This window comes from Ciconia boyciana, chromosome 7, assembly GCF_034638445.1.
Source record: "Ciconia boyciana chromosome 7, ASM3463844v1, whole genome shotgun sequence".
In the NCBI taxonomy this organism is placed as follows: domain Eukaryota; kingdom Metazoa; phylum Chordata; class Aves; order Ciconiiformes; family Ciconiidae; genus Ciconia; species Ciconia boyciana.
This window is the reverse complement of record NC_132940.1, coordinates 3,573,022-3,600,731: the sequence shown is the minus strand read 5'-3', so window position 1 is coordinate 3,600,731 and position 27,710 is coordinate 3,573,022. Positions and strand designations below refer to the sequence as shown.

The window sequence follows — 27,710 nt, the reverse complement described above, 5'->3', positions numbered from 1 at the left end:
CTTAATCTGAACTAGATGACAAGTAAATCCACTGCAGCACAATGAGTTACATCAGAAAATGGTACAAGATGAGAATCAAGTTGTGTGAATCATCTGGGAATATTCTGCCCTTCCATAGCTTATCAAGGAGCTGCACAACCTGAAATACAGCGTCCAGTGCTCTTAAGTATGGTAAACCCTTTTATACTCCTGAGGCAATGAAAGGAATCATACAACGCAAACAAGAAACAATTTAGGCCCTTATCAAGATTATGACCCAAAATTAATCTATTAAAAAGCACTGTGTGAAAAACACTACGTCATCAATAACATTTTATAACAGAAAGTCTGGCAGACAGAAAAGTTCAGAACCAGTTTAATCAGCAACATGCCCATCTCTCAGTTTTATCTTCCGAGGTATCAACCTACATTCGAGAGGGGTTACATTTGTTCAAATACACACAGTTTAATGATCAACTCGTTGGTCTGCCTCTTCTAAAATGAAGAGGAGTATAAATAGATCAAATTCTTCAACCCAGAACAGTCACACAGCAAAAATTGTCAGTAGGAAAAGTCTCTGCATCCTGAACAACCAAAGAGTATCAGGAGCAGAAAACATGAAAATCATTCTCGTCTTTCTATTCATTGCCCCACTTGCTCTTTCAGCTAGAGCTGAGAAGGATTATTCTCCCTTTGATTCTGCTGCATCTCCTGAGACGAAATCAAGATTTGCCATGTTAGATGATGTACGAATCTTAGCCAATGGACTCCTCCAGCTTGGGCATGGTCTTAAAGACTTTGTCCATAAGACAAAGGGGCAGATGAATGACATCTTTCAAAAACTTTACATTTTTGATAGGTCCTTTTATGAGCTCTCACTGCAAACTAGTGAAATCAAAGAAGAAGAAGAACAGCTCAGACAAACTACAGCCAGACTGCAAATCAACAATGAAGAGATAAAGAATCTCTCACAGGAGATGAACTCGAAGATTGAAGACCTCATACAAAACAAAATCCAGCTGCAAGAGAAAGTATGGGGACTGGAAGACAAAGTCACTAAACTGGCCACTATCCAGCCTTCAATGCAAGAGACAAAAGACATTTCTTCACTCAAAGTAAGTAGACTTGTGAAATCCCCTGACACACAAAGCCAAAGTAAATTGTAATGCTATTGTTGATAGTTAAGCAATAGAAGCTCATGTTTCCTCTTCACTGTAGTACTACCGTGCATTTTGAGAAACAAATCACTGCGATAATCTTAAAAGAATCAGTGTCTTCATCTGACATATTGTTTATTTTGCAGTAAAATTCCCCAGTGAGATCAGTGAGAAAATTGTGAAATTATAAGGCTCTGTATCTTTTTCAGGTTTGGGGGGTTTTTTTGCAAATCAGTTGCAAGAAATTCTGTAATAATAATGATAAAAAATTTTGCAATCAGGAAAATGATGTGATTACCAAGTCCATAGGTTTGTATGTCATCATCTCATTACAAGTCAATGCACTAGGAACTGCCTGCTCAGTATAAAAACAGGAAGCTTAAACCTTTAAAGAGGGACACCTATAGTATCTATATGACCTGCAGGACCAAAGAACCTTGCAAGTGTTAATAGACTTAATGTCAATACATGCAAGTATTTAGGTGGGTATAAGGTTTCCTATGGAAAAGGAAGTATTAACTGTATTTTGCAGAAGCATAAAAAGGCTAAGCAACTTGTGTGAGAAAATACTGGATGTTCGTGTCAAAAGCAGAAAGATGAATCAAGATCTCCCAAATCCCAAGCTAATACCCTAAATGCTGGGAATTGTTCCTTTTTTTGATCAGTGGCATACATCTAGTTTGAAGCAAGGGCCAACTTCACAGAACCTATGAAGGTTCTGGATGTGAAAATGGAAGGAAAATAGCAACAACAAAAAAGGTCTACAAAGCTGCCAGTAGTTTGTCTCAAAAAAAAACAGGTGTTCACTTCAGAGGCAAAGAAATTTGCTCCTTCAGAGGCAAAGCAGGCAACCCTTTGGAAAAGGAAAGGCAACGTTAAATGGTTTGTGCCTCTCAAAACTGGCCCCACGACAAGAGTTATGGAGGCAGTGCTACTGTGAAGGTCTTCTCCTGCTTCTAACCACAACCCTCCTCCCTCCCTTCCTGTCCTCAGGCTTTTGTGGAGCAGCAGGACAACCACATCAAGCAACTTCTCAAAATCGTAGAGGACCAGCATGTGCAACTCGACAGACAGCACAATCAAATAATGGAGCTGGAGGACAAGGTACAGGAACCATCTCTATTTCTCTTTTCAGAATTTGTCATCTGTCCTAACACTGGAGGAGTCAATGGCCCATTCATTCGGGTCAGCCATCCCTCTTGTTCACAGTTTGGGGGTGTAAAGGAGGGTATAAACAATTTTGACGGCAAACAGGCACCTTTTTGGGTGAGAGACTGCTGTGCTGCCAGGCAGAGGGCTAAGGCCAGGGCACACGATGACAAAGAACACAGCTTTGAAATACTGTCTATCAACAGCAAGCTGCTGTGTTTTCTGACTGCTAATTTTCCTTTTTTTCCTCTTATTATCTATCATATTATTGTTCTTTCATTGGTCTTCTAAGTATCATTACTTTCTACCTCTTTCTTCTTTTCCAATATTCACTCCAATAGGGAACCATGTTCTGCAGTTCAACATGTGTCACCATATCGCTGGGTATAACTGACATGCTCATATTTAATTTATTCCTAAGAGGAGGCTATAAAAGGAAAATGCATTTCAGCCTAAGGAACTGTGGGTTCTGTGCTCTTTAGATGTTGGTATTATTTGTCTAAGTGATGTCACCTGAGGAAATAAGTTAAATCTGTTTGCCCATTAAGGTGCACCTCGTGAGAACGTATCATTTACTCACCTCATGAATCCTACCTTGTTTGAGCAGTGGCACAGCTGACATTCATGCAACTGAAATCCACCACTGCGGTTCTAAAGTTATTTTTATGTTGTAAATTGGGTATTCTAAAGGATTACATTCACAAGAAAAATTATTCTCTGCATGGCATTGTTCAGCTTGATACATGAGTCTCATCATTTCAGAGCCTTGGGAAATTAACAGTCTGTAATTACGGTTCTTTCAGCTAAACCACATAGAGCTCCAGGAACTCGCTGAGAACTCCTTCACGGGCGAGCAAACAGAACCAGAAGCCATCTCCTTTCCTGTGCGCAACGCCACAGCTGTAACATACCAATCTAATGGTGAGACCTTCTCTCTTAGACGTGACTATACCATACATTGCATTCGCAGTATTCTCTGTTAAAGTTTTGCATTGGTTTTTAACAGTCAAAGACTAAAAGCAAAAGACTCTTATGTTACAAACAGTGCTGGGGGAAGGAGCTAAATTTTGTGCTTTGGAAAAAATGTCATAATCTACTTAGCCCCACTATATGTGTACTCGTCTCTGGGGTGACATACAGGAACAACGCCCAATAACGCAGTAATCCTGTCCTCAACCCTCAGCCTCCATTCACCCCTTGTAAACATGTGCTGGGACTGTCCTTTTACCGACACTTCTGATGTTGCTGATGCCTGCCTTGGAGAGTATGAACAGAGAACTAATTTACTTCATGCTGGCTAATTCTAAGATTTGGAAGAGATTTCTTTAAAGTTGAGAGGCATTTTTGAACTGCAGCAATGGGAACAGTATTTCCTGGGAACTTTACAAGGGGTAGGAAAATCCATTTGCCAGAGTCTAGTCTTAGCCCTTACAAACTTTCCAAAATTATCTAAACTGAAACCTTGCCTAACTTAAAAAATACAGGCGGTCCAACCTACTTACAACTTGGCAGCTGTACTACCAAGCCCAAAGCAGTTTGTCCATTTCATGGCATGTATTGTAAAATTAAATTACCAAAAAGATTGTTCTAGTTTTTGTTTTGGCTCTATCCCATATAGAAATTCAAGTTACAAAGCTGGATTAAAACTTACCACATCCAAAACAGGATTTGTAATTGGCTGCTGTTTGCTTTCCTAGGTGCCGCTCCTGACTGCACTGCTCTTTATAACAGCGGCACACAGTCCAGTGGTATTTATACTATCAAGCCCAACGGCTCAGAAGCTTTCGATGTCTACTGTGAAATGAAATATGGTAAGACAGCTGTGCTAGCAACAGTCTAATTTTCACATAACTAGTTTCTTATGAGCCAAAAAAACGTGTCTCATCCCAAACTACACTAAACCTTATCACGATTTATGTATCCTCTTGACTTCTCTTACCGGCCTGTCTGTGCTCTGAACTCAGGTCTCCCCTATCCTGAAGTCTCTTTAACACTGCTTTCATTCTTTACTCACCTCTTGTTTATACCAAGGAAAGGACTTTCAATTATGTGACGTAAATTAAGCATATTAAAAAACCCAAGCCCCTTTAGCTATAGATAATGAAAATGGCAATTATAAATGCCATTATATTGCAACCGTTAATAGCTTTTCCAAATAAAACAGTAACTAGTAAATACCGTAGTAAAATTTTGTTTCATTAACAAGAGTTACTGCTTGAAACTTAGATATACCAAACTAACCCAAAGAGGTGAGTCCTGGAGACAGGATTCCTGTATCATGTTTGGGTGAGTCAGTAGCTATGTATCATATAGGTCCAGAATTGTCATGGACCAGAATGCACAGCACCTACCCAAGCTCCATCTTTGTAAGAAACCCATTTGTCTCTTCCTTTTGCCACTACCCAGAGATCACACACTGTTTGGCCAATTCACTGTTCCCTGTTTTTTTCACCCCGCAATGCATCATCCTGCTGTGCTGCTCTGTGCATGTCCTGCCCAGCTTCCCCACATGGTCCCTTTGCCACGGCTACCTAGAGAGCCCGGCAACGCACAGATGCAAACGTGGCAGGGCCGTGTGATTTGCTTGGATGTGTAAACAGAGCGACATGGGATTGCCCTGTGCAAAAAGCTCCTTTGCTTACTTTTGTTGAAACTGGTTAAACGAGGGTGTCATGACCTGGTCAAGAGAAAGACCCCGCCACAGCCCTAGTGTGGACATGGCCTTCACCACTTCATACCTTCTGTGGAGTTGCCCCAGCAGTCGAGCACAATCAATAGAGGGAGTATGACAATCTGATCAAATGTCTGGAACATTTCATATCTCATCATTTTCTCTCTGTTTGTGTTTCTCAGCCCTCATAAACAAAAGAAACCCAGTTAAGGCAGCTTAACAAATTAAGTCCAGTGAGCTGAGTCACCGCAAGCGGGGCAGAGGACACTGGAATGGCCCCATGTTCTCTTCAGCTGTGCTCACTTAAATTTGTTTCATGAAGATTTAGGCTAACTCATTCTACCTCAAAACTGGAGCACCCAAGAGCACACTCATGGACAGTTAATAAGGCCAAGGCCAAGATGAGTTGAGCATCTGCTCTCTGTAGAGCCGAGAGGCTTTATAGCTGAGTACACGCGCACTCAGGTCTGTTGCAAAATGAGAAGTGGTATTCATATGGAGCCACCTTCAATGCAAACCTATTTTCTTCTTCACAGCAGTGGAGAGTGAGCTCACATAAGGGCAGCCACAGCATTGCAGTCTGTAGGTCAGCAGCTGACGGTCTCAGTTACTTTCCATCTTCCCTCTAGTGCTCTAAACACTTAAGCCAGGCTTGTGACTTATCTCCCCTTCGCATTCACAGGCAGTTCCTGGACTGTAATCCAGAACAGAGTGGATGGATCACTAGATTTCAACCAAACCTGGGATGCCTATGCAAACGGTTTTGGTGAACTCAATGGTAAAAATGCTTTTTTTGTGTGTCTTTTCTTTGTATCAGTTCATTTGAGAAGCTGAATCTTCTTAATTAAAGGTGTTCAGATAAGAGCAGACAAAACCTGCAATCAAATCTGAACAGCTTACCTAATTAGTGGAACACCAGGAAATGCTTACTAGAAAATGTAACTCAGTAAAATTCTCAAAGACACACCTTCAAATATGTGTTTAGAAACTTTTGCTGAATCAAGGCCAGAATGCTTTAAATGCTATTTTAATTATTGAGATTTTACTATTCATAAAAGCACCCCCAAAAGCCTTTAAAGCATACACATAAACGCAAAACCTCACCAGGTTGCTGTCACTACCTTCTCTCAAACTTTCTGCAATGATCTTTCCCTTAAAACCACCACACCAATTTTTCCGACCTCAAGAGAGCCAGAGGCTGCATGTGCTCCCCTGCACAAATACCTCCGGCTTCCCCGCGAGGTGGCCAATCCCCTCCATGGCTGGATAGGGTGAGGAAACACCCACGTTCCCTGTTAATCATCAACTCCAAAGAATTTGTAGCACCAAGTGCTGCCCAACAGCCTCCCCAGCCAGCAGATTTTCCCTATTTTTCTCGTACAGTGAGATGACTCTACTTTTGTTTAGAAAATATTTTGACTTTCTAGGCACAGCACAGATCAAAACCTCACCAATGTGGGCAGCAATATTGACTTACTTCCACCTCTTCTACAATAAAGAGCTGCTATATCTCAACCTCTCCCACATTTTGGGACAGTAGCTCACAACTGAGGTAGACTTCTACCTGTATAGTTCATCTGATCATATTGAATGCGACAGTTGCTCCTTGATTGGTCTCCAATTCCCATATACTAAACCAATATATAGCCACATCTTTTCAGTGTCAGAAAGATTTTGCAGAGGATTGCATCACTCTCAGCTATGTACTACTCAGTTCTGTGCAGCATATTCTAAGGTGATAAAATGTAACAGGCTACTGCTCCTTACCTGTAAATTGTGGGAGTATTTTACTGAACCATCTTGTCTTCTATTGCTTAAAATGCCACCTGCATGTATGGCACTCACATTCAGCTCACTATTTCTACATGTGGCAATTACCTATTGTGCACCGATACCAGCGGCACTGGTAATAAGCTACTGAATGAATATAATTTGTGAAACTAATTAAACTAATTATCAAGAATTCTAGCAAAAGAAAAATGCTCAAGTTAAATTCACTTTGTACACAAGGGTATCGAAACCTTAGTTTAGTTCTGCAGCTCTTTCCTTAAAAAATACAACAATTGCAATTAGGTTTTATGTATGTCATGTGCTTCATTTGTCACACAGTTACAATTATGCGTGTTTAAAATGTCTTCAGCTCCCTCTCAGAGTTTCACAAGAGGTGGGAAAGTTAAGAGAGAAGCTCCAGTTCATTTATATCTCTTGCTTTTATTGATCACTAGTGTGCAATTAAGAAGAGGTAAACAAAAAGAATGTAGCAGGAGACCTCTGAAAAGATCAACAGTCCCCAAGACTCATATTATTGATTTAATTAAAGCAATGAATAAATCCTTTGAAATACTAAATTTTCACACATACTACCTGCAGGTTATCTATAAAAACAATTTCAATAGCAGCGTGAGCAATACGGGGCTTTAGGGCAAGTTTATCACATAACCCCTTCCCCACTAACTCTCTGCCCGGTGACTTCTGTCGCCTAATCCTCACCTCTGACATGTCTTGATTCTGACATTGCGCAGCTTCTTTGAACACATATTTTCAAATACTGATATTTTAAAGGTGAATGAGCTGAGGTATGGGTTAGAGATCTGAAAAACATGGTAACTGTTTTCATGCCTAGTTCCATACTAACAGCGTCTATTTACTATGACTTTGCAGAGGAATTCTGGCTAGGCCTGAATAAGACCTATTCCATTACTAAACAAGGGGACTACATCTTACGGATTGAGCTGCAGGACTGGAAAGATAATAAACGTTACATCGAGTATGCGTTCAGCTTGGGAGGCCCCGAAACAGACTACACTCTCCAGCTTTCACGGATGTCCGGGAGCATCCCCAATGCACTGCCGGAGCAGACAGAACTGCGGTTCTCAACTGCAGACCATGACGTGGACATAATAAATGACTTCAACTGTCCAGAAAACTACCTAGGTATCAGTATGCTGGGTATATTACCATGGCAGTTTCTTTGTTACATGAAGGATGGTAGTATGCTTTAGTGGGTATTTACTGATATTAGCCTGGCTTTAGATACAGAACAGAGACGGTAGCAGCATCTTTCCACTTGCAGAAAAGGGCAGAAGATGTTTTTCGTTGGCAGATAGCAGGGTCCTACAATGAGACATCACCTTTCTCTTTTATAGATAGGTAAAACTAAAGCATAGTGACGCTGTGCAAACCACCAACATCAGAAACGGAACTAGCAGCACAGGTTGAAATAAAAGCCCAGGATGAGATTCTGAGCTATGAAGTAAAGGGCAGTTCTTCCTCTGATGCCTGCTCTGGTGTGGCAGCCCTAGGTCGGATTGTTTAATCCCTCCTTGCAAAACAAGAGGAGACAAACGGACTCTTAACTTCATTTTGACTACAAACCAGAAGTTAAGAATGATGGTGAGATTCCACTCAAAGGGAGATTTTAGCTGTTTGTCAAGTATACATGCTACAATCGCTCTCTAAAGAGCAAGAGAGATGCGAGGCTGAAGACGTATTTCTCCTGGAAGATAATTTGGTTAAAGAATTCCTAATTCTTTGATTTTATGAAGCTTTTATGTTTTGCCAGTTCATAGCAAAAAGCAAACACTTGAAAAAGCAATTAATGATTAAACCACAGGATACAGAATTGCACAGAATTCATGCAACAAACATTTTGTATGTCGTTCTAGGCTTGAAAATTGTTAATGTCTGAAACAAGACTGAGAGTGTTACTCAGCTCTAGTGACCATAAAGCAGATGGCCAATGACTTCCAAAGTGCTAAACTTTCATTTTTAGCACAGAGTCACTTCCAGTACTTTGCCAGCAGAACTGGGCTTACAATTCAAGCTCGTGGTTAAGGACACCAGCCAATAAAAAAAGAGAATTTGTTTACTAAAGGCTCTTCAGCCTCCTGTAGATGCAGGGGATTTAACTATTTGTACCTGAGAAAAACATCAGCAAATCAGAAAGTCAGTTGTAGAGGGTCACGGGAAACATGAAAGTGTGGACCTAACTTCCTAAGTGTCCCGATTCAGTGGCAGCATTGTTGTGTGCAGTTTTCTATGCACCACTTCTTTTATGTGAAGCAGACAACACAGGGAGCACAACTTCTTTGTATTTGCCCTCAACTTGCAAGTGTAAGTGGGTATACATACAAGCACCGTTTCATTTGGGTATACTGGGTGATTGTCACTTTTGCTGGAACTGGTCTAAAGAAGATTTATGTTGCAAACGGGGGCTGTCTACTCGGAAACCGAGCACAATATGTTAGAGTACAACTGACAGTAACTGACACTACAATATTTTTCCTTAGGAGGCTGGTGGCACAGTGAATGTGAGGAAACCAATCTTAATGGGAAATTCGTCACACCAAGGTCAAGAGGAAGACTAGAGAGAAGAAAAGGCTTATACTGGAAGCCTAAGAAAGGAAGATACTACTTCCTCAAGTCAACCAAAATAATGATACACCCAACAGATTTAAAAAGTTTTGACTGAATGCTCAACCTGACGCATTTTAATTCAGAACATATACACTGAACTTCACTACATCAAAGAAGTTCATGTTATGTTTAGTAACAGATGCATGTCTAAATCCATACACTGTATGGTGTACTATTCTCCAATACATAAACCCTGAGGCATTTGTGATGGTCTAACAGTATGTTTGGTGAGTATTCTCATTCGCCCTAGCCCCAATGTCAACATGCTGTAACTTACGTGGAGCTTTTACCTCCCCAGGATGAAACTCTAATGCCTAGGAATCGGCTGCCTAGTCATGTGTTAAGATAGTATTGCTTGGGGGAATGGGTTTTCAGGCTGTTGCATTCGTTTCTGGGTTGTGTAGTAGAGAACATGAAAAGTGTTTCAGTAAACAAAGGGCTGGCAAAATGCTACGGCAGACATATAGGTATTAATCTATAGGAAAAAAAGAAATTTTGTTTCGTAAAGTAACTGATATTTGGTTCATGTTATTGTTGTGGAATGTTTCTATGAGCATATGAAAGATGGTTAATTCCCCATTTTAGGGTTCCGTGTATTTCCAGACAAATTTTCAGCAGTGTAGTTCAGGCCAATCTTCACTGAAGCACTGTACTCATGCAGCTATAGATGTGTACACACACATCAAGTAAGCCACAGCACAGACCTAATCTTTTAGATTCCACACTTTGAAGAATAACTTAAGAACTACACTTTCCTGCTGAAAGTTCAGAGCAAAGCTTCAAAGCTTACTGAAATAAATAAGAGATCTTTTCTTCTCGTTTGAAATGGATTCAGAGCCATCCCTCTGCGACCTTTTAGTACATCTAAGAAATTAATGAAAGACCAAGCGAGCACATGACAAAACACCTTTCAAACAGAGAACAGTTGCCTGTGGGGGGCGGCTCCAATGGAGTCAATGGTACCAACCAACAAACCCTGTAGGCACAACCTACGTGACAGTGTTGGTCCTGCTCCTGAGAACACATTCACATTTGTTTAACTTCGTCTGCAGAATGCTATAAGGCAGAAGGACTATTGACATGCTTGTGGATGACCAGCTGTGGAAGTGGTGACTGACAAGGACCCCAGTTCTGCAGTTACATTGAGTCATATTGACTCGTATATGTTACCTAACCCTTGTAGAGCACGGATTTTTTATCTCAACATTTGCAACCATACAAGAAATGGTTTTAAATTGTAATTTGTCAGAGTGCAGCAACTGTGAACAGAATGTACTAATTACAGAGGAACTGCAAAAATACTTTTACTCCTCATGGATTTATTACAAAGACGACATCACACAGTGCTGCTTATTTGTACTGGTGCATTGTAATGTTTAATTACCTGTCCAACCTCTAAAAATAAGTAAGTAAATGAATGAATAAATAAATGAATAAAACTTTTGAAAAGACATGAGATACGGAACTTGACTAAACTCTTTCTTGTAAGCTTTGGTTTATAGAAACCTGGTTTGTATTTATTTAACTTCTACAACAAGAAGTAACTGATTTGTTGAGTAAGTTGGTGAAATTACTCAACAGAAGAAGACAGTTTCACTCAGAGGTGTAATGTCTTCAAAGGTACTGTGAAAAAGCTTTAAATGAATAGTGGTACATGATGAAAAGAAACCTGCTCCCTGCCTGGGCTTAGTTGTAGAAAGGTTATTGTTTCCCAAGATACTTTAGAAAAATTTCTTATCTTCCAGATCTTCAGAAGATTTTTTTTTCCCAGCATTGTAAATAAAGAAATTGCTTTTAAATCAAAATGGAAATATGAACGAAGGGATTACGCATTTTCCTGATTTTTATCCCCCACTTTAAGAAAAAAAGTAAGTCACTGGAAGTGTCAGAAAGTAATAGAAACAGTAAGAGAATGATGACTTTAGCACAAAGACAAAGAAAAAAACTACATAAAACTGGAAAGAAATCAACTAAATTTCACTGTGAATTCTGGGAAATGGAGAAACTTCTCTCATGTTCCTGTTCACAGCCAAGGTTTATGCAAATATGTTTGGCCCTTCACATCTGTGTACTTTCTGCTGTGTCAGTCTGGACCCTTTTTGTGCCTCTGGCACAGCAGATCTACTGATACAGCAAGTTTTGCAACGAACCAGATGATAAGGTAGGAATTTCTAGATTGGCCAGTCTCAGGTCTTGAAATGTGAAACGTATTTCAAAACTCTAACCTGTATGTGGTATTTGGAACGTAGACATCCCTGGCAGGGAACTCCAGGATTTCTCTTGTAGGTCTAACTCTGCTGTCTGGGTAAAGTTTGACTTGCAGCAACTCTGGAGTTAGACAGTAATGGGGATTCTCTGGAGCTGGAGATATGTCTATCTTTAATTGAGCTGTAAGAAGAAAATGGTTTTATTACAATAAATAGAAGTTAAATATAAATAAAAAAGCTTGTTCATGCCTTGTTTCTTCAGGTTAATATCCTATATATTAATTTCATAACTAAAGAAATTATAAATTAGAGCCAATGTGGAACTGTTAAAAACAAATAACAGTGAATCAAACTGATATCTAGGGCAACTGGGGTACCAGATAGTAAGAACCAACAGAAAAGATATATCTTAACAAATACTGTTCTGATAGGCAAGTTGGGGAAATACCATAATAATGCCACTGTGAGGCCCAACTACTGTTAAAAACAATATTCAAAGTCGCATTAGAAATCTTGCCTATCAAACCAGAAGGATACATCACAAGTTGCTGAAAGCTAATCTGCACCAAGATTATTGAATATTTTCCTTAGCAAGTCAGCTGACAGTACTGACAGCACACTTCTTGTTGGTGGATGGCACTGGGGCTGGAATGATTGTAAAAATTTGGAAGAGAGGAGAGTTGGAGAAATGGCATCAAATGACTAAGGGGAAACATAAGAAAGAGCAAAGGACTTGCATTAAGAAGGAGAAGCCAAACATGCAAACGTTAAAAAAAAAAAAATTGGCATGGATCAATTCTGTAGAAAAGGGCTGGGTAACAGTAGTGACAATAAACCAATGTCCAGAAGAAAGCTACGACCCATCTAAGGTGTGCAGTGCACGTGTAAGACACTGGAGACAAATTCGTCTGCTTTGCTTGGCATGAGGTCTTAGGAGGAGCAGCATACCCAGTTTAGAGCACCGTGCTTGAAGAAAAGCACAGACAGATTAAAGAAACTCTAGCAAAGAGTAACAGGTAATTTTAAATTCAGAACCTTTGAGGAAGGGTTGAAAAAAACCTGAGATTGGTTAGGCTACAAAACAGAGGTGAAGAAGAGTGAACTAATAACAGTATTCAAGTACTTGAAAGGTTGTGATAACTGCCCTGAGGGCATGACAGACCATAATCAGATTAATTTGCAGCAAGATAATTTTGCAAAGTTTTCTTAATACCTAACCTCACTACAAGGACAGCTGAGTGCTGGAAGAGATGATCTAAGGAAGAGGTAGGATTGCTGTTGCTGGAGATTTTAAAGAACAGGTTAAGTAAATATTGTCAGAAATAGCACAGGTCTGGGACCAATGATGTTTCACTGCTGGTGTGCCAGGGTTTTTATTTCCCTTTCTCAAACAGAGGTGGAGACTGTTTCTGTTAACCAAGTGAGAGCCAGGAGAGAGATCGCCTCTCAGCTAGAGAGAGGTATTTTACTCAGAAAACCAGGGGTTCCTCAGCCTTTGGTTTGGAGTTTGCATCCTCTTCTCATAGATGGTACTCTCAGTGTGACAGGAGCTGCATGTGCACACGTGCCAATGAAAAACCTGCCAAAATGCCACCTTCAGTGCTCGTGGTCTACCAGGGAATGCTGTCAACGACTTCTTAGGGTTTTTTCATCTGCTTACTTATAGGAACTGGGTGACAATTGGGAAGGACTAACCAAATACCTTAACACATGCGAGCCAAAAAGATCTCGTTCAATACCTGTGATAGGTCTCAATCTCCGTAACACTGATGATGGCCGTCTCATGTCAGCAAGGAACTTGTACAAATCTTCATCGCTCAGGCGATCGCCCTCCTGTTGGATGTTGGGAAGAAAATGGTTACCTACACAACCCTTCAGGACTGCAAGAGAACGAATAAACCATCTAATACTATAGTCTCTTTCCTCTGGTATCAAAATGTACCTTCCCAGAACAAGGTGTTAAGATTAACATGCTAAATTACAGATCATTTCTCCATCCTTTTTCCTTCCTTTTTTCCTTATTAATCATTATGACAGCTGCAGGAACTTCTCATTGAAAACCTTTTCTCTCCCCATCAATATTATCTTTTTCAAAACTGAGAATGGCTGTTAAAAGATTTCCCCAAAATATCCAATTTTTAGCAAGTATAATAGTTTGAAAAAGTATCCGTCATTCAGGTAGTGATCCTCATTCCTTCTCCTCTGCCTTTTCTTTGGTATGAGTCTAAAAGAGTCTTACTTTTCAGGAGAAGTGTTAAGAAATGGTGGGAAGTGGAAAGAGTCTGTTGTCAAGTCTTCCTTGTGCCACATTCTAGTAGCTCAGAATTTCATTAATTTTGGAAACATTATAGAAAATGTGACTCTGCCACCCTCTAACTATCCAAAAGCAGAAGATACCTGACAATAAAGGGAATAAATCACAATATGAAAAAAGAAGCAAATGAAAGGAGAAAAACGCTGGGTAGTACTCAATTAATTGTACTCAACGGAGAAAAGGAAGGGAAGATAAAAAATAAAAGATACAGAAGAATTAGAAACTTAAAATCTTAAATCAATGTTTGGCAATTTTTAAAGGATAAATTAATAAAACAAGCTGTTTCAAAGTTGTCAAGTGAAAACAACCTTGACAAAGTAAATAAATATATGCTTTTGTAAATCATTACTAACTTAGTGAACTGGTGTATATTACAAAGAGGGCTGCAGACCATGGTCAGTGGAATGGCTGCATTAGCAGTGCTGTAATACATTTTTTTTCTTACTTTCTACATCTTGGGTGAATACGGTACAGAACTGGGTTTTATTAGCACCCCAAGTAAAAGGAACTTCCTGTGCTGCTCTGTGTCACTGAGACCCCAGAGATACCATTCGCAGAGCCCAGTCACAGCCATACCGAGTTTCACGAAAGCAGGGAGCACCAGAGGCATGAGTCATCCTCCACTTACATGGTTTGCACCATGATAACTTCATGCCCTTGATGACATTTCTCCTTATTTACCCTACTGTATTTAAAAGTAGACTTTGGATGGCTACCCACAGTGAAAGTGGCACACAACCAAAACAATCAGGGAAAAAAAAAAAGAGCTTAACCAACTTTCAATATATAGTATCTAAATCTTTGTATTCCCAATAATTGAGAAATCAGTCCAAAAAATATCTGGTTGCTCACTATTAAATCCCTTTTTATACACAAAGGTGACATTCAAGTAACGATTTTCCTGAACCAGATGTGGCATTAAGCAAATCTTAGCAAAAATTAATGAACTGAAACCATTTTCTAAGCTTAACTAAAAATTTTATTCTGTTTAATCATGTTTCCTACTGCTTCTCAGGAAAATCCCAAGAGCTGCCACTCAGTAAAGCAGCATCAGAAGTGAAATGCTTGTTTTCTCAGGCATCCCTGGATGTGTCCAGGGAACTGATGCCAACCTCAAATCGCATTGATGAACCTGGTTCTGAGCCTGCTCATGTTTCAACGGGATTCTCTATCACCCAATGAAACCAAAGGAGTCAACTGACCATCATGATAAAGGCTATGCAACTCCTAGACTAGGCCAAGCATCTGGAATGCTTTTTGGCACATACTAACCCAAAGAAGTTATCCTCGGTTTTTGTGAACTTGCTTCTATGAGCATTTTTCTAAATATGTTGACCAGTGATTTTTCCAATGAGTGTTAGAAAAATCTGGAGCAAAATAAACTGATAATTCTCCTGGGGAGACCCAGTTCTATTAGTTAGAGTAGTTAAGTCACTATACCATAACAACACTTTATCATTCAAGTCAAAACCAGCTAATAATTTCAAATTCCATAACGTAATTATTCACAGTAAACTTACTGAAAGAATCCACCAATCGACTGTGGACCCACTGCTGGCAGAATTAAGCACGTGATATAATAAACCCACTGCATGCTGTTCAAAGACATCCTGTGATCAGGGAACAGACATTACATCCATTGAAAGCATCACAAATTAATCATTCGGGTCTAAACTGACTTCACATGACCAAATCACTCTGTCCAAGGAGCAACTCCTTAATCAGATAGCTTCATACAATACCTGTTTAAAGAAGTTTGTCACTGTCAGAGTAGCTGGTCTAAAACTGGTCAAATTGCAAGCCTCATCCCCACTTGTGGTCCTCTCTAATGAACGCCTCCCGACAATACTGGAATTCCGCCTCTCCGACCATGATCCTTTACGTTCTTCAAAAAATAAAAAATAAAAAGGGGGAGGAATTAAAAAAAAGAAGAAAAGCAATTGTCCAAGAGCCTACTTCTGTTCCAACCAGGATTTTCTACACAAGGAGAGAGCTGCTGCTTTTGGAAATTATGCAATAAGTGTGATAGAAGAGGTGGTTATGCTAAGACAATCATACTCCTGAGGCATCAGGAGGCTATGAAGCACAGCTGACTACTTCTGCTCCTCTCACAGCAACCTCACCCCAGTGCCTTACTGCTATTATAAAAGTCTTTATCGTGTGGAGATTTATGTGTTTCTCTTGCTCTGAAAGATGATGAAGTTGGCAGTTTTGGGGATGCTGAAGAGCAGTTTCAGATGAGCTGTGTGGTTCACAAAGATTAATCCACTCCTTTGGAAAATGTTCATCAGCCTGTAACGCTCTCTCAGTCTTAGAAGCCTGGTTTTAAATAATATAACAGATGGTTTGCTTGTAAAATCCTTGAAAGATAAATCCATTTGTTATCATGGACTTTTCTGTTTTATTTCAACCATGACCCAAGACTATCAGAAGGCCTAGGGCAGGGGGAGGAAAGCAATAAAAGGAGCAATGGCAGATACAGGGTATGAATCAAGACTTTAGTAAACTCTGGATTTGTCCACATTCCTTCTCGCGGATGCCAGATACCATACCTCCTGTGCCAACTTCTACTTCTGTGGAATCTCTTTCCAAACTTCCAGCGCTGCTCACAATGTTCATTAAATGAATGGCTGTCCAGGCAAAAGGCATTCGATACTTGCCTAGTCTTTGGCAAAACTGTTCTGCCTGGCATTTCAGTTTTTCCAACTTTTCCTTATTCTGTGAAGAAAATATTCAATCCAAGAGATTAAAAGGAGAGGAACAGGAACAAAGGTTCATTTAGCAAAATCAGTAAGCAACAATGGTATCTTTTCTAACTTGCAATGAATTTGTGCTTCAATAGCACCTTCTAGAGGAGGATCACTAAGTGCTAGGCAATCAGCCGCCTGCTTCACAAAACTGCCATCAGGCCAACAGTACCAGACACGGGACAGCCTGATAGAGCAGTTGGCTTCATGCTCTTAAGCCTCCTGAATAGCCTGTCAAATCCCAGTGAGCCCATCTGCCCACTGCCTTTTCAAGAAAAGCTGAATTTTACTCTGAAGTCTGAAACGGCCTTTCTTAATGTGATTTTATGCAGCAAGTGCTCAGATCATCTGGAGTTGCATGGGAAACTGAAAGCATTCCTCAAATTAGCAGTATCATACTCATTTTATTGAGGAGAAAAAGGAATAAGAGAGGACTTTTCCATAATTCTGCATATTAAAGAGCAATTTTTTTGCTTTAGAAAGGTTGTTACCTACAGGCCTTTAAGACGTCCCCAGACAGGGGGCTGGATAACAACAGAGCGCGCTCTGTTGCTCACATTCTTCTAGTTCAGGACATGCTTATGCACCTTTTTGGGAAGGAGACCTTGAAATATCACTTTTTCACCTACATTCCAAGCATCCTGCAAATCCAGTTCCAAAATTTCACTTAGGCACAAGTCAACTTATTGGTCACAGGAAACGTACTTTTTTACTTTTGTTATCTATATACCTGAGGTGAAAGATATCAATTTTTCATATTGTGGCACAGTGATATAAAGACAGAGATAGACAAAAAATGTGAACTTCTTCCGCTAAAAATATATTAGAACTTTAGGAAGGCAAAACTTTGTTAGAGTTTGATCAAAACTAACAAATGAACATCCCAGCTCCTTTGAAAAAGGACATAATGGAAAGCCTCTTCATCACAGGAAGGGCTGGCATCTCTCGTTTTTTTTCCTTCGTTCAGTCCTCACTATTACCTTTTAATGTTCACTTGGCTCAACCCAATTGTACATTAAATTAGGAACCACTTCTGAGGCTCAAAAGCAGAGTTTCACATTCTACGTACACAAGGTTACCTTTTCAAGCTCTCTTGTACATCTTACAAACTGGAGTTGTAAAATAACATACTTAGCTCAAGTAACAATACAATCAGTGATTTGTTATTCTATAGCCACATGGTGTTGGAGAAAAACAAATAGCAGCCTGTTGGGGATAAGACTGAGGAAAGGTCATAGTCCAGGTGCCACTGCATTCTGCAGGTGCTACCAGCATTCCTGTTTGTTCCTCAACCTACCAAACCTGCAATTCCCACCCAGACTCTGACACACGCCAATGAGCAACCAGCTGCCAACTGCAGGGAATAAGATGGCATTCTTCTCTGCAGGGAAACCTCTGCTTTTAGGCCTGAGCAAGGGGCTTCTACAGCAAGGAGACAGGCTGCATTTAAACATGCGTGGGAAAGACAAAGAATCGGTCAAACTGGGGCAGGCCCATGCCATCCACTGCACTTTAGAGGACAGTGCCCAAACTGCTGAAGGCAGGAATTAAAGGGACACTGTTAATGGAAAAACCAAACACTAAAGTATGAAATGTTAAATCTATCCTTACTATATGTAACAAGGACAGCTTTATCCTGCTGTTGTGTGTGGCCTTTCTTTACAATATTAGGAAAAAGAAAAATCAGCAGAAAATAGGAGAAAAGAAGAACCAGAAATGCACTGCAGTTCAAAACCAGGCCTGATGCAGAATCTCCTGTTAACACATTTCATCCACTTTATAACCCTTCCAGAGGAAGGCAGAGGTACTGTGATGGGGTTAAGCTGCAGAAGCAATGGAAAAGTTGAAATTTTACTGCAAATTCATATCAAAGGCTGCCTTCACTTGACCCGGCTATAAGCACACAGCTGATCCTTTGGGACAGGGAATCACAGACGACTGAGCTTGATGGTAACCACACATCTCCCCTGTCAGCTACAAAAACGGATGACCTTTAACTACTCTACCCCAACAAGGCATCAAGATTCAAGGGTCTTTGACTCTTCTTTGGCCTGTAGAATTTGACTAGATTCTTAATTAAAAATGGATCCCTTTAACAACAGGAACAGTATCAATGGCTGTTAAGTCCAAGGTAAAAGAAAATAATGTATGTCTAATATGTTAATAACAAAATGCCTTAAAGTGCTTGTAGCCAAATTTAATCAAAACACCAAAAAAATTCTTACCTTTGCTGCATCAGATTCTTTAAAAATCATATACGGCTCTGCACACTCCCCAATATCTCCCTGCTGTAATACTTTTTCCAGCTGAGAAGGGAAAATGAACCATTATAAGGACATGTATCCAGCAAGGATTGTTAAATTAAACAAACACTAGGAAGCAAAAACAGGCTTTCAAAAGAGTTAAAGCTTGATTTCCCTTTGTGAGTCAGGGAACAAGCACTGCACTCAGGTTGTTAAAGCCATTAAGTTCCCAGATCTCCAGCTATAACTGAATCACACATGTAAAATATAGGTTCAAAGGGAACATATACCACTCCACTTTGGTTTGATCTGTTCTAGAGCCACTTTCAGCTCATTTTTAAGTTCTTAAAGACAGCTTACACTAACTGTCTTCAGCATCACCATTTTCAGAACTGTGCTCTTATTTCTGTTCTCCATATTAAGGACCTACTGCAGCAGCACAAAAAGGTGACTCAGATGCACTCAGCTAAAACAAGCACTATTTTAAATCAGTGTGTTTTCAAAACAAATAATAAAATAATCAAATAATTAAAATTAGCCAGAGTAGATGTTTGCTTCTGAAGTTTCCAAGTAAGTCTATGCCTCTTGAACACAAAACTACTTAACATTCAGTTTCTAATAGAAATATCTTCCCTATCACATGCACGGAGGCTGTTTCTTTCAGAAGCATCCTGGCCCTCCCTTCCACACCCGCTACTGTGCACATGCTGTTACTAGATTAGAATATCTTTAAACTTCTCCCGTGCTTATGAAGTGCCATTCATACTTGTCTATTAGTAGAACTCCAAGAGGCTACTGCAATATAAAGAACAGAACTACTTTCCAACAAATCTTGCACTCCCTGGTGAGTTTATGCTAGCAATACCAGCTGTCTGAAAAATGGTTTCCCAGTAAGACCCGTGTGAAAATTCACCTGACAAGGCACGCTATGCATCTGTCTTACTTATCCCTGACTATATCCTTTTCATGATCAAATCAAAAAATCACCTAAGCCACCAGCTCCTCTTGGATCACTGGTTTTACAAGCACTAACGTGCAGTCACAAGCTCTTTCGGACAGATCCCCATCTCATAAATATGGGGTTGTCTCTTCCTCATATCTTGTAAAAATCAGAAGAGTGAATATGTGTGCACAGGCAGAACATGATTTTTAGAAGGAACTCAGAGAATCATACCAAAAACTGGAGATCAGAATATGCTCCAACACTACTGAAAGCCTTATTCTCACCTGGGACTGTTTTGTCATGCCACAAAGCCTTAATTCATTTTCAAAAGCTTATTCCTCATGTAAGAAGCAGTGCATGAAGAACTTGCACAAACCTCAGTCAACATGGTTCTCAAAACACAGCACTTAGCCAGCAGGCAATGTAACCACTGCCTGTGAACTGAAAGCATGTATTGAACTCCCTTTTTTACAATAGGATGATTTTTATGCAGAAACCAGCCAAAAAAACCTGATTCAAATGCCAGTCTGAACTAGTAACATTTGTGCACTCATTGAATCAAATGAAAAAAGAGAAAATAACTTTTATCTTTGTATACTTTATTCCAGGAGTGACCAATGTGGCATTTTATTTCAGCTATGGATCTCACTCTCTTAGCAATTTCAATTCTTAAAGACATTTGAAAATCTGGCTTAAGGGCATATATCATTTTTGAAACGAGATTCAGTTCAATATATATTTTTAAATCACTCACTTATCTATCATCTTAAGGAGTCAGCACATTGTTTCATATGAAAACCAAGGTCAAGCCCCAGAAAGCCGCTCTGTATCAAGCAAACCTTTGTGCTCTTTTCAGTTTTTCAATAATACAGCAATGCATATCTCCACTGAACTGTTTCTGTTACAAAGGAACTTAATGTACTAAGTGAGAGTATCTGAAATGAAACAGAATTCTGTGGTGCCAGTGTTTACACTTTTGAGAATAGAATTCTGCTCTCCAAATGTAAATAAGAAGCTAACTAGTCAGCCAGACTTGTCTACATTTTATTTTAAATAGAAAACAAGAGACAATAATAATTTAAATTTCTCTGGCTTTTCTTACCTTTATTACCAGAAAGACATCTTGAGAAGGATAAGTGATAGAAAAGATGGCAGATCTGGCCAGCGTGGATATAGCAGCAGGGGGGACATGTGGACGAAGCATTCCCTTCATTTGTTCAGAGTTTAAATCAAAGTAGAAATTCTCTGAAATCTAAGGAAGAAGTTGGGTAGCTTCAAGCATTAGTTATACTTTTTTTTTTTGTAAACTCTTCATAAACACAACAGGCAATTTCAAAACACAAGTAAAAAAAACCTACCAACAGTGCCTCCTTTCAAACCACGTATAAAAAGAAATACAAAAAGGCCTTTGCATTAAGAAATCAAGGCAGGACAGTGAGAAAGGAGAAAGGAAATGGAGCAAACAATACACACCACCTATAAAATTTCGTCCAGCTCCTGTAAGGTATGTAGTTCCATCACAGGACTAGGAATTACAATTGCTATCTGAATTGAAGATGTCAAAGTATCAAAACAGAAAATGATCTTTAAGACCATTGCCAGAAAAAGAAAAAACCAACACATCTTGAAAGACAGACAGTGAGCTTTCTACGCTGAAACACCAAATCCTCGACTGTATCAAGGCTTCAAAGCCAAAATGAATGTGAGCTGGTTATCAACACCAGAGGTCACTAAAGAACTTACTACGTTAGAGAAAAAAAATGGAGTAATGAGATGATAAAATTGGCTTATGAAATGTGATTTAAATATTAAACAAAGTTCACATAATATTCCACATACTCTCATCTACATAACTTAAAACTCAATGCATTAAATTCAAGTCTTAAAGAGATAAATGTCAAAATGCATATTTTTAACATTTTTCTCTCTACTACTGCTAGTATCTTGAATTAGGAAAACTAAGAGACTCTTCAAATATTAAATACAGAACATAAATGAGGAAATAAATGTATTTTGCATTTCCTATAACTTACATCTTGAAAAGTCTCCTCAGCTTTGTTTTGATTTTAGCAATTTTAGCATGTATGACTTTCCTGTGCATTATTAAAATGTTACTTGGACACATACCATGCTGAATCACAAAAAAGAGATTAAGAAAGTAATAAAAACTTAATCTAAATAAAAGGTTTCAGTTACTTAAGTTCTCTCTGGGGAAGAGACTTTTGAAAGCCAAGATTGGACAATATATATATTCTGATTTCAGGCACTCACATATTAGATAATATTTCTAGAAAAGTGGTTATACTTCAACTGTTTTACTAAGCAGAACACCACCACACAAGAGGGTTCATGAAATGCCTTCATCATTCTTTCAACCATGAGTATGTCACTGTCTTCATAAAGGTTTGTTTCCTAATTAATTCCTCCCTTTTTTTTTAAATACAGTTTTGTAATGCTTCAGCGGAAATGTCATCACTCAAGTAATTAAAAACCTACCTTTTTCTTTTCTTTAACATCATACAAAGCCAAACTTGCAAAAATGGGCTCAATTTCTATTTCAAATCTTGAAAGAAAGAAACACATAAAATCAGTTGACTCGTATTTTGTAAGAAAGACTAACCTACCCCCCTCCCCAAATCCTTCTTGGGTAAGGTGATGGTGACCACTGTTAAGCTGAGATGTCAGGAACAGTTGAGCCAACCTGTGGGCTTGCTCCTGCTGAAAAGGGAGGTCTTGCTCCCCAGTTTTCCCCCGACTCCTCTCCTGTCCTGCTTCCTCTGCATTCCCCCTGCTCCCTTCCACCAGGACACACGTTGGTGCTCCCTGGACCTTCTAAAAGCCATTTCAACTCACTGACGCAACAGAAAGGTTGGGATTAAGGTCACGGGACATAAAGCATACTTCTATAAATGCTTTTATCTTCTTCAAGTGTCATTTGAAAGCTAAGCAAAGCAACCTAATAGCTTCCTTAAAGGGAGAGGAATTATTAATAGCTGGACCACTTAGCTCCTCTGACTACCTTGAGAAGCTGTCCTATGTGCTCATTTACCATGCTGACCTGTTGATATGGCTAAATGGCTCAACCGCTCTGATCAGAAAGCTCTCTCCTCTGGAGAGTCAGGGACAGCTATTTTGGCAATTTTCAACATTTAACTTTTGTCAGAAAATACCAATATCTCAAAAACTCTCTCAAAGGTGTCAGTTTTTCAGAGTAACTGTTATCAAGTATTTATGCTAACTGAAACACTTCCAATGAAAATGCTAACCTTACCAAATAGAGCTAAACTTATTGTTAAATCACCTGGGAAGTTAAAGACATTAAAAAACATTCAAAACCTGTCCCTACACCAAAGTGAGCAGGGGCTGAAATGCCATTCTCCTGTCTGCACAGCCTCCCCATGCAATTAAAGCCCAATCCATGGTGGGATACCCCCCTGCACCCAGTCCTCGCACAGAGCTGTCAGCTTTCAGCCTGGAACTCTTTCTGCCAACAGCGAGAACAACATACAGGACTGCATCATCAAACAGGTATTTTCTCTAGTTTTGCAACACAGGTGAGATTAACCTGAAAATGACCCTGCTTAGGTCATCCTAGCCTTCTCCCTGGGGAAGAGACTATGTACTTCTTTTTGTGCCATTAAGATAGCACGATCTTGGATGCTCGCTATTACAACTGAAAGTACAGTTTCAGAGATTACTTTGGTACACAAACAAGCATGTACTTGGGCAGTTTTGCTATAAATTTACAGTCAGCAAGAGATGCTTAAACAGCAGAAATCATTAATTTCCAGCATCTAACTTATTTATGCTAAAGACACCATCCTTTGGAGAGGAAGCTCCACTGCTACTGCATATTATGTTGTTCCAGTTCATAAAAGGCTGCAAAATCAGTTCATCTCTATGGCTGTATTAGGTCCTGGAGTACTCTACGAGCAGGAGGTATGTCCCACACATATATCTCAGTTATGAGCCGCAATGTAGTCTAACTGGAGCTCTCTAATAAGAAGGGTTGACCTAACTGAGGACACAGAAGATGAATACAGCAGTGTGGAAAATCAGTTTTGTACTTTATTTCTCCAAGGGAATAACAGTAAAATTTTACCTTGTGTTATTAGAGAAGAGTTATAGGCAATGAACCAGCTGCAGGTAACCCTATATTCAGGAGCTCCACTTCATTAAACTTGTTTAACAGGTTTCTATTCCTCCAGTTAATGCTTGCTAAGTATATAAAGTCTTCACTCTTAAAGGGACACAGTCAAGGTTGTTGAGCCTAAACTTCAGCAAATCTTTGGTTGTCTTATGTTTTAAGGCTTAAGCACTTTTAATCTTTTTTTTTTTTGGCCCACTTAAACATCCTTGTTACAGAGCTGAACACCAATGACTGGCCAACTTCAGAGCCCTGAACGAGAGCAGTGAAGCACGCGTGCTAGTAATATGGAACAGGTATAGCTACAGACTGGCTGAAAAGCAACGCAGAGAAAAGCCAAGGATGGTGAATACTTTCCATATCACACCACTGAAGAAAGTCTTGAAGATAAAACTGTCTGATGCACAGTACTGTGTAACTTATCCTTTATAGAACTAACCTTTAAGCCTATGACCAACCAACCAATGTTACATCTCTTCAAGGGTAATAAACAAGGCACCAGAGTTATTCCAGATGCACGTGGATACAATAGCAGATTTAAATTCTCAATTTCTGTAATGCAGCTGTCTGTTGGAGTGATACTTACTTAAGGGACAAACACTTCACCAGGAGTCTCTGGCCAAAGTGTTCTTTGGGTACTTCAGGGACACTAAGTCGTTCTATAGGCTCCTCCTGAAATTCGTCACAGGAACAGCAATTTAGAGACATGACACTTGTACAAACCACTAATATCATTATGAAAGAAACACATGTATCACTTTGTTTTCTAAGACACTAGCACCAATTTAATCCAAGGCTTACCAGCATGTTGCATTCATGAGCAGCTATAAATATGCTAAATTAAATCCCTTTAATGTTTCTACATTTTAGGGGATTCCATAACCATAAAGGAAAACCAATCTTCAGAAAGTAATAACTATGGCAAGACAATATGCTAAAAAACATGCGACCCGCAAAATAGCTAAGGCTCCCATGGATATTAAACACAGGTGATCTTAACTCCTTTAAATCCGTGGCAGAATGACAATTTTCACATTCCCTATACCCTTCACTTTTTTAGTCTCACCCACGTGTATATAAAAATACCTCATCTGGTGCTGGATGTAGTGCAAAAAGCTCCTTATGCCTACTGGACTTCCTCTGATCTTCATTGTGGTGGTCAATCTCTTCATTTGGGGTTCGGTCCAGTAGGTTTGGGAGAAGGGCATCCGGAAGGGAGTTCTTCAGATCAAAAATACTGCATGCCCAGCTGCCCCGGGGAGTATCGTCAATCGACATTGAGCGTCGTTTAAGGTCATCCTGAGATTCAACAAATTAAAAGCAACTTATAACGGGAAAGGGACTGCACTTTTAAAATGCGACTATAAATTAGGTTTTATGTAGCAAGGTTTTAAAGGTACATTACTTGTTCATCCTGGTAACTGTTGCCATCTGGAGCTTCGTCAGACTCAAAGATCTGTTTGGGGAGCCCCTTTTGCCTCTCCTTCTGTTTGTCTAAGGTGTTGGGATTAAATCCAGTTCCCAGCTTGTGATATCTGAAAACAAAGTATTTCAAATGCATTCTTAGCATCCTTTTTGACCTCAAACCCAGAAGCAGAATTACAGAACAAACCCAGTATTATCAGTGTGGATCCTCTCGAAGCATAAACTGCTCTTTGCAAACAGTATTTCCAGTCACCCTCCACTGTAGCTGGGTAATAATCCAACAACCAGTATTCCAGTACTACAATGTGACTCTGTTCAACTATAAAGCAACCCTGGGTGATGTCAAAAGAAGTATTATCAATGGCCAATTAAGGTCATCATAAAATGTGCAATTGTGATGCCAAGCTTAAAACAGGCCAAGAACATGGGGATGGAAGGCCAGCGGTTCTGCTAGAGCAAGAACTGACTTTGAGCAAACAATATTAATACCTTTAAAACCAAAACACAAACTTCAGGTAGGACTGCATGAAGCACAGAAGTCCTGAGCACCTCTAGAAAATATATGTCTTTCCGACCCTAGCTAAAATGAGCATCTTCCCATAGCATCTTTATAAGCAGAATCAGGTCCTTCAGAGCTTTCCAGGGTGTAAGAGCGCTTGCTAGTAAACAGTCTGTCTACTGTTGCTGACAAGATCAGATGTCTTTAACTAACAAATTTTTGGATACCAAATGGCACTATGTCTATATTTACACACACATATGTCCAGAGCCACAGTCTCCTTACAATACACACTCTAAGTCAGTTCCCAAAGTAGTGCTGGGGTCACGTCTAGACTTAATTGTCCTTATCCTGCCCTGTTACTAAAGTTACCACAGAAGGATGTACAGACATGTGAAAACCATGGACGTGCTAGTAGTGAATAATGAAAAGGAGGAGAAAAAGGAGGAAAGCATTTTCCTTGCTAGGTTATAATTCCTGAGAGCTGAACTATCTGTTTAATCCTCACCTGGATGTCTGCATTTCAATCACAGCCCCACCAACAAGCGTAAATTCATTCTAAATCAGACCTGACTTCAGAGATGTCTGTGATCATTCCCACCATCAGTCTAGCAAACAGAAATTATGCCATAAGGTTGAAATAAGAATATGCTATTGTTTTTTTCAGGCCAGTGAAGAAAACTTATTTACCTTTCCCAATACCATTAAAGTAATCACTGAATGGATGGATTTGTCTGCCCCAAAAAAACATTTTGGTTACAAAGAACTGTAGACAGAGATTGAAATAAACATTATTTCCCCTGGGGTGGGGGAGAAAGAAGGATGGCACATCAGAAGTCATGTTCTTCTAAAACTACAAGAGCTGGATTTTGTGCCCCTAGAGCTAGCCAAAGCACTTGTAACCATCCAATAGGATGGATTAAGAGAAAGCTGTTACCATCCTTACTGGAAAAACAATTCAATCCTTCCCAGCCAGGCTTTCGAGCTCTTCCCCTGCTCCAGCAGTAACCCTTCTGTTTCCACCCAGTCCTCCGCCATGATTTTATCCAAGTAAAAACTGCTATGAATGTTTATGGTAGTGCCTCTCCTCCTCTGAAGGGGCAAGAAAACCTTTGACTGTAGTTCAACAATCACTCAGCACACCTTCAACCCGCTCAGGCAACTCTGATGTCTTCAGCTTCATGCTTTCCCCAACACAGAACACAACCTCCAGCTGATCTGCACAGGACAGAAAGCTCTACCATCTCCAGCTAAACCTCCTCAGTGCAGGAATCACAGCCAGGTATTCCAGATACTAGTGGAAGTCGCTGAGAAACCAAGAGGTGTGCTGGCTGGGTGGGTCACACTGAACCTTCTAGACTCTGCCCACAAAGGCTGGGAGTTAATAAAGCATGTGTCTCTCTCACGGGTTTCTTTCTGGGTTGGTTTTTTTTTGGTATGAGATTACAAACCACGTTTTTATTAGGTCATCTTAGCACTGCAAAGCATATCTTCAGCATCCCCTGAAGTCGTTCTCAGGACAACATTAAACCAGTGAATTGTAGCAACTGCCACAAGGGCAGAGCTGTAGCTGTAGTCAAGTCATTTGTAGGTGATGCACGTCACATGGATCACTTACTCCTTGACAGTAGCTCTTGAAGTCATCAGACTTTCAATCATCTGAGAGAGTGTATGTTTCAAGTAAAGCTACTCAGAAACCTTCCTGCTAATTTGCATAAATTAATCAATGCATGCACATTCTCTAAACTGTTAACTCATTTGAACTATCACAACATTTATCTAATATTAACAATTATTCGTTTAAATTACGTAC

At 39.7% G+C, this 27,710-nt stretch overlaps 2 protein-coding genes across 6 annotated transcripts in view; one reads left to right on the top strand and one right to left on the bottom strand.

Moving 5' to 3' along the window:
• The window catches only part of DOCK7 (dedicator of cytokinesis 7), a 109,849-nt gene that overhangs the window by 56,298 nt on the left and 25,841 nt on the right, over window positions 1-27,710 (bottom strand). For all 5 annotated transcript variants that reach the window (XM_072868995.1, XM_072868996.1, XM_072868992.1 and 2 more), the window contains exons 5-14: window positions 25,379-25,508; window positions 25,060-25,272; window positions 24,560-24,645; window positions 22,323-22,389; window positions 20,929-21,078; window positions 18,866-18,946; window positions 16,446-16,611; window positions 15,636-15,778; window positions 13,319-13,412; window positions 11,598-11,760 (exon numbers count right to left, since the gene is read on the bottom strand). In XM_072868995.1, coding sequence (XP_072725096.1) covers window positions 11,598-11,760; window positions 13,319-13,412; window positions 15,636-15,778; window positions 16,446-16,611; window positions 18,866-18,946; window positions 20,929-21,078; window positions 22,323-22,389; window positions 24,560-24,645; window positions 25,060-25,272; window positions 25,379-25,508 — 1,293 coding nt within the window. The remainder of the gene's footprint in view (window positions 1-11,597; window positions 11,761-13,318; window positions 13,413-15,635; window positions 15,779-16,445; window positions 16,612-18,865; window positions 18,947-20,928; window positions 21,079-22,322; window positions 22,390-24,559; window positions 24,646-25,059; window positions 25,273-25,378; window positions 25,509-27,710) is intronic.
• Window positions 597-9,427, top strand: ANGPTL3 (angiopoietin like 3). Its single transcript, XM_072869008.1, has 6 exons — window positions 597-1,094; window positions 2,130-2,352; window positions 3,983-4,096; window positions 5,639-5,734; window positions 7,618-7,890; window positions 9,246-9,427. The coding sequence occupies exons 1-6, from the start codon at window positions 597-599 to the stop codon at window positions 9,425-9,427; spliced, it is 1,386 nt and encodes a 461-aa protein (XP_072725109.1).

Coding starts and splice junctions, on each gene's coding strand:
- ANGPTL3 (XM_072869008.1), top strand. CDS start 597: ATGAAAATCATTCTCGTCTTTCTATTCATTGCCCCACTTGCTCTTTCA. Junction 5,735..7,617: donor CGGTTTTGGTGAACTCAATG/GTAAAAATGCTT, acceptor ATGACTTTGCAG/AGGAATTCTGGCTAGGCCTG. Junction 7,891..9,245: donor CTGTCCAGAAAACTACCTAG/GTATCAGTATGC, acceptor ATTTTTCCTTAG/GAGGCTGGTGGCACAGTGAA.